General features: G+C 42.0%; 1 protein-coding gene across 1 annotated transcript; it reads left to right on the forward strand.

The window, feature by feature from the left end:
* The first annotated feature begins 36 nt into the window (after positions 1 to 36).
* Positions 37 to 6,823, forward strand: LOC147210277 (transmembrane protein 26). Its single transcript, XM_086107849.1, has 3 exons — positions 37 to 2,644; positions 4,974 to 5,112; positions 5,728 to 6,823. Exons 1-3 carry the CDS (start codon positions 2,454 to 2,456, stop codon positions 6,427 to 6,429), a joined length of 1,032 nt encoding a protein of 343 aa, XP_085963975.1. The 5' UTR covers positions 37 to 2,453; the 3' UTR covers positions 6,430 to 6,823.
* The last annotated feature ends 227 nt before the right edge of the window (positions 6,824 to 7,050 follow it).

Consider the following 7,050-nt stretch of genomic DNA (forward strand, 5'->3'; position numbering starts at 1 on the left):
TCTGCATCTGAGGCTGGCTTCTTGTGCTTATCCGAAAGCCACGCTCCAACCCCCATGTGAGCATTTTGGTGCTTTTTGTTATCATGTCATGTGACAAGACTCCTGCTTTCATTTTAATATGACAATGACAGTGCATTTATTCTTGCTCTTATTTCTGACTTGAGGAAAGCTTTCCTGTACTTCAGCCCATAATGCCATTTCCAAATTGCACAGCTATGGTCTCCCGGCATGGGTCTTGAATGTAAATTTTACAGTTCACCCTTTTGTGAATTGCAGATTTTCACAGTCCACTTCATTTTTTTTTGGGAACCAGCAAACTTTAAACATCATTTTCGTGCAATCTCGGCTCCTGCGGCTGGCAAAGTCTCAATATGTCAACTGCTGTAAAATCAAAAGTCAAAGTGCAGTGAACTGCGCAAGACCCAAAAACAGGCTGACTGTGTAACGTTGGCATGGAGACAAGCCCTGTGATTGACTCATGACCAATCCAAGGTAGTCATCCTTCCCCCCCTGAGCTCTCTTGTTTACAGTAGTCTGCAGCTCCCTGTTAAACCTCAAACAGGATGTGCGGTACAGAAAAGAGATGGATGGAAGTTTGGGTCTTGACCGGTCTTCCGAATAAACACGGAAGCCCCCTGTGTCCCAGGCTTCGCAGAGTTTCGAGGCCAATGAGTAGCCGAGACCTGGCAATGTAAACACTGGTAGGAACAGCGGCGTTCTGACTGCGAGCTGCTGAGCAACACTCCCCCAACTGCTCCAGCTCATGACATCATGACAGATCAGAATGAAGAGGTGAGACAATTTTTTTTTTTTTTAAAACGAGGCTGGAGACACGCAGATTCTTGACATACAGTAAGTAGCCTTTTCAATACTTTCAGCACATGGATAGTGTGCATAGGATATTTTTTATTTTTGTCATTCCAGTGCCACATCAGATTTGAAACAATCAAAATGTTTAAATTAAAATTTTAAGAAGGTTGTCGTGACAAGCTAACGTTTGACCTCATCTTCCTGAAAAAATTATTTCAGAACCCTCGAGGAGTCCCCCCCCGTCCCCCTTCCCGCATTTTGCTTCCGTGTTCTTGAATGTTACCAGTGGTTTGTATCTTATTGTAACCCCCACTACATTTACATTCAATGTACGAATGACCTTTTACTTCTCAGAGAAGCAAAATAATCCATTTTGAAGACAAAGATCTGCAATATATGTTCATGGTTGGCCCCAAAAAGTATTTTGAATCAGTGACCTGATAGCAAGCAGGAAATACTTTTCATGGACTCAGAGACGCACGTGAAAGCAGAACGACCCTCAAACAAGCAGCAACTGGACCAACCCATCTTATGGATTTCTTCCAAGATTCTTGTCCATGGCAAGTACCCCCCAAAAATGTTAGTCGACATGATTCATTCATTCATCGAAGTTCAGAAAGAAACCTGGACGTTTTCAATTCTGCACATTATGCATATCTGATATATGAATTGCTCTGACTTCATAATGATAACTCAACTCAACTGTATTTACAGAGCACTTTCAAACAGCCATCGCTGCAACAAAGTGTTGTACATGGAGAAACTAACATATATACAACAATAAAGCAATAAATCAGTAACAAAGATGGTAGAAAGCACCAAACAGCAAAACTAAGATCAGGTCTGAGTCATGCTGAGCCAAATGCCAAAAAATACAGGTGAGTTTTGAGGCGGGTTTTAAAGATGGGCAGCGAGGGGGCTTGCCAAATGTTCAGTAGGAGGTCATTCCAAGGAGAGGGACCAGCAACGCAAAAGGCTTGATCCCCTCTGAGCCGCTGTTTAGTTCTCGGTACTTCTAATAATGCCTGGTCCGCAGACCTGACACCGACAATATAAGCATTGGGTCTTCATTTTTGTTGGGAAACTGACTGGGATAACTAAAACGCCCAAATTGGATTGTTGGATTGGTTAGTATTACGATCAGATGTGGGGGATTTTCAAAAGCCTGAATTAAAGTAAATGAAAGTATTGATTAATAGACCTCAGGACAAGGGCCATTCCTGATCATTTTGAGTGATACAAAGGGTGACATATCCGATGTCATCATGAAGTCACCATCATGAATCCCGCTCACCGCATTCTTTCCGCGCCCTCGGAGCTCCGACCCGATAATCCTTTTGGTTAATTAATAGTGGATATGTTTCTGCACCGCTACAGTGCAGTATGAATGGTTAAGGACAGCCTCTTGAGCACAAGGCTTCATGAGCATGCGTTTTTTTTTTTTTTTTGGTTGCCATTTTTTGTTTCCTCTCACACGTGCAAGTCTGACACTGACCGCTCTGCGTAAGTCTTAACGAATCCCATCAAACTGCAAGAAACCTTTTGCTGCAGTTTCAATCTTACCCGTACAGGAATTATGTTATCTATTGTGTAACATATGACATGTTCTGTGCAGGTTCTTTTTTTTTTTTTTTTTTTAAACCATGTGCCATCTATTTAACATCCTTCTGGCTGTCCTGAGCCGCGTCCTATTTTTTGTCCATGGCAGCGTGACAGTGTGGCGGGTGGTGGCAATAAAAGGACCAGCGTATTGGGTCCTCCTAGTAGGAGTGTCTCTACTGGCAGTTGAGATTGCCATCACCCTGAAGTTCACCAAAAACGCAGAATGGAAATGGTAACACACATCAATATTGACCGGGATATTTATGACACATTTGACAAGATGGGGAAAAATAATTGATATTAGATGGAGCGGGGGGGGGGGGGGGGGGCGCAATTTTTTTTGGAGCAAGTGGTAAATGCCAAATTTTTAATTGAATGAAAGGTTTGAACAATATTCCGGTTGTGATAATGACAATGTCAGCAAACAAATTACAAACAAAAAGATACCCATCAGTTGTGGCCTTTGATATTTGACATTTTTACCAAAGCGTGACTTCCACCTCCACACAACTCCAATCTTCTACATCAGTGATTCTCAACATGATTGTGCCATGAGCGCTCTCAAGTTGTGCCGCCCTAAATAATCAAATTTCACTTTATTATTCCAATTTTAAAAAATATATATAACAAGCACTGCATCTTTCTATTTGTGCCAGCGATTTATAGAGCGAACTGTTGCGCTCGTATATGCATCCTGCTCCCGATAGCACCCAAAGAATTCATTACCGGGGTTGAAACAAGACAGCCAGCCAGAGCGTTAGTTGACCTAGCCTTATAAAGTCCAATTTTTCTTGAAAAGTGCACCTAAAGAATTATACTGTATTTTTTTTAATTGTGTCAACCTACCCTGTAAATCGATTTTCTGCTTTTTATTAAGCTCAATCATTAACATCTCCACCAATCATTGGACGGAAAAATACCAGCAGGCCTCATTTGTTGAATCTGAAATAAGATGGGTGAGAAAGAAAAAAAAAATCTCAATGTTGTCTTAATCTAAGTTTGCAATTTTAAGCACTTCCTGTATTTCAAAAGCATTTGATAAGATATCCTACCCAGATTTGTTTAATTTTCATCAGTTGTTGTCCAAATTGTATTTATTCATACCTCATTTAATACCCCTCCCCTTGATAAAAAGTCCAAGGGAGTGATACTGTCATGATTCTGCTTGTGACCAGCAGGTGGCACTGTAGGGCTCCCTCTGCAGCTGCACACCTGTTGGTCGTTATGTAATTAGGACTGTCATGATTCTGTCTGACCACGACCAACAGGTGTTCAGCTGCAGGGGGAGCCCTTCACTGCCACCTGCTGGCCACAAGCAAAATCACGACAGATACGTCGTGAAGTGAATTGTAAATTGGCCTAGCCCTTCCAGTCACCGGTCTGGAAATGTTTGAGGCACCGATGACTATGTAGTCCCCAATGTGATGGTGCCTGATCCCAAACTGAGCGGACTCATTACAACAACCCATATTTAAATTAGACCAGATGGGGAAATGCAGCCTGTTGAGGTTCCGGCAAAAAAATAAAATAAAAAAGACATCACTTGAAAAGTTTTTCTCCTCATGATAGCGCATCAGTATTTGGACAGTGTACAGTTGTGGTACTTTTAAGAGGCAGCTTGCGATAGACCCATAAAACTCCCTGCCACTAACTGTTGTGTTATCCCTTGCAGCTTGCGTTGCGTTGCACTGTCTGGGGGGGAAAAAAAAATCCCCTGTGCGGTTTTTGCTCGATCCTTCACAGCAACGTGAAGGACCCAGCATTTTTTTCTTTCTGTATTTGTTTGTGTGTGTGTGTGTGATGGGAACATATAACGAGGATTTCTCTTGTGTTCAAATAAACTGCGGCCGACCTCCATTTTGCTAGCTTCGAAAGGACATGAGTGTTTAGCGTCACACCTGCTCACATAGGAAAGCTGACGGAACGTTCCCCAACAGCCCTCTCACTTTTTCTCCGAGTATTCCTTTGAGGTTCTCTTGTCATGCACGAGGCTATGCGCTGTCAAGTGGGATTTGCATTTATGATGAGAATAATTGCCCCTCTGAAAGAAGATACTTTCAGAGGGAAGAAATGGACCTCTTTATTCTGTAGTGCCTGGCTCTAAAAATAATCTACCACTCTTTTAGTCCCCCCCCCATCCCACACACACACACACGCTCCACTCAATAGTTTTAAGTCTACAGTGCTGCGGCCAATCAGTTTTGTTGGATTTGTGAGTAGAGCACACAGTTACTTCTGCCTTAGCATACGTGAACGTGTCGATTGACACATGATGCGGTATGCTTTGGATCATGAGATGTTTCTCTCCATATGTTTATCTTCTAATTTTGATACAAGTTGATCATGATCTTAGATTCATCCGTCCAAAGAATGTGATGACAGACACGTTTTCTTTTGTCTTTTTTAACTGTTAAATGTAACCGGGGGTTTGTACTTTCTATTTAACATGCAAAAAAAATCTCTTGGGTTTACAATTTTTAGAATGACACATTTGCTTTTCCAAAGTATTCTTGTCCAGTGTTGAAAGCATACAATAAATACAAATCAACCTCTTGTTTTAGGTTCTCCCCGATGGTTTTTCTCTACCTTTGCACTGTCGTTCCGTCCATTTGGGTCTTGGAGCTGAGCCTGTTGAAAGGGCACATACACGCCAATACATCACATGCCGAAAAACTTTTGGGAAAGATGCAGTTATCAGCGGTAGGTGTCCTATCTTAAACCTCCGCTTTCACTCAGCCACACTGGGCCTAACTTTAGCAAGCCGATTCATTGCAGGAAAAGTTATCATTACCCTTTGGGGCACAGGTGTCAAAGTTAAGGGCCAGGGGCCGGATCCAGCCCACCATGTAATTTTATGTGGCTCGCAGGAGCAAATCATGTGTGTCAACTATCATGATTCTTGCTGAAATCTGTACTGAAATGTTAAATTGTAATGGCTAATAAATAACATTGAGATTGTGCACTGGCCTTCCAAGGGAAGCCGTAACTGCGACGTGGCCTGCGACAAAAAATTAGTTTCTTGGGAGGTAAAAAAAAATCTTCATTCTTCTGCGATGGTTTTATTAGGGTTTTTTTCTTGCAGAATTTGTGCAGGATTAAAAAAAAAAAATCATGTATCTAGCTAAAGTACCTATGCAAACTCTTTCGAGTATTCAGATTAAGCGCAGCAATCTAGATTTGCATGGGTCAATTTTCGATCATAGTTACACTTAAACTTAGACTTGAACAAGTGAACAATGTCTATCATTCCTGTTCATCTATGATATTTGACTTCGATGCATTATGGACAATGCTGTGCTTTTGTTCTGGACCTAGAAAATGATTTATCTCGAACCAGACGAATGGGTGACTGGTCTGGAGCAGACCATGCTCATTGTGTTGGTGATCGGCCGCTGGCTCATGCCCATGGGGCACATGTCTCGAGAGCAGCTCTCCCAGCTCCTCATGGTCTACGTGGGACTGGGCGCCGACATCCTGGACATCTTTGATACCTTCAGGTTAGAGGAGATCATGATCAAGAAAAAGTTGGTCATCATTGGTTTATTTCTCTTCACGTGGGCGCTGATGCAGTTCCCTCTGGTGCTCACTCATAAGAGTGGGCAGGAACGGAGGACCGCGGGGCGCTTTGTCGGTGGCCGTATTAACAACATTACCAATAACATGAAGACGTGCTGCCCGAGTGAAGTGTGGATCTTGCTTCTAACGGTGGGACTCCAAGATGGCCCCTTCATGTGCTACCGCGTCTATCTCATGCTGCACGAAAAGGTGCTCAACCAGCTGATGATCTTCTTCACCTGCAAGAACATACTCGTCGTTCTCATCGAGTTCTATCGGATATTTGTGGTGAAATGGGAGCATCAGAAGAACAGGAAGTTTGGAGATTTAGCCACCAGGGTGACATTATGTGACATCTGCTGTCGGAAGCAGCAGGCGGACTTGCAGGTCGCCGACATTGAATTGACAACTTCAGGACAGGATTGCGAGACGCAACGCATGGTCACACAGAGGGAGGAGTGAGATCAGATCGGGGACCCACTACGCTTACTTTTAAACACTTCATTGAGATACTTTTATTGCACTTTTGAAATGAGAAAAAGACTTACCAAAAATACCCATCTTTTGAAAAACAAGAACTTTGACTTTATTATTAGAAAAAATAACTCTGCACAAACGTTTTTTGAGCCTGAATGAATATTAGTGTGTTTGTATTTTGTACTTTGTAAAAGAAGAAAATGAAAAAAAGACAACAAAAGCTCATTATTACATGTATATACAGTTTGAATAAATGTACGTTTTTGTGTTATGAAGTTGAAAATGAATACTAGTGATTGAGATTTTATCTTTGTACTATTCTTATTTACGCTTGTATGCTAGTTCAGTCAAAACATGCAAACAAGAGTTTATTTACAGATTTTTGCCCACATGTACATAAAGAATGAGAATGTTAAAAGATTTAAGAAATAAAAGTAATAAATGCAACATGCTTTTTTTTGGGTGTTATTTGGTCAGAAGTCACTGATGGTGTCATGGTACACTGGCCTGACTTGTGTGCGGGCGGCGTGGGGACCATTTCCCACTCATGATGTGGGTGTCAGTGAGTGTCTATACGTGCACTGTGACTGGCGACCAGGTTTGTGT

Source organism: Hippocampus guttulatus, chromosome 1, assembly GCF_054856545.1.
Source record: "Hippocampus guttulatus isolate MCC_2025c chromosome 1, RoL_Hgut_1.0, whole genome shotgun sequence".
Taxonomy (NCBI): Eukaryota; Metazoa; Chordata; class Actinopteri; order Syngnathiformes; family Syngnathidae; genus Hippocampus; species Hippocampus guttulatus.

What these genes read in the sequence shown, in the direction of transcription:
- LOC147210277 (XM_086107849.1), top strand. Translation starts at nt 2,454, where the DNA reads ATGTGCCATCTATTTAACATCCTTCTGGCTGTCCTGAGCCGCGTCCTA. An exon ending in AAAAACGCAGAATGGAAATG is followed by an intron (nt 2,645 to 4,973) that starts GTAACACACATC and finishes CTCTTGTTTTAG; the next exon opens with GTTCTCCCCGATGGTTTTTC. An exon ending in GAAAGATGCAGTTATCAGCG is followed by an intron (nt 5,113 to 5,727) that starts GTAGGTGTCCTA and finishes TTCTGGACCTAG; the next exon opens with AAAATGATTTATCTCGAACC.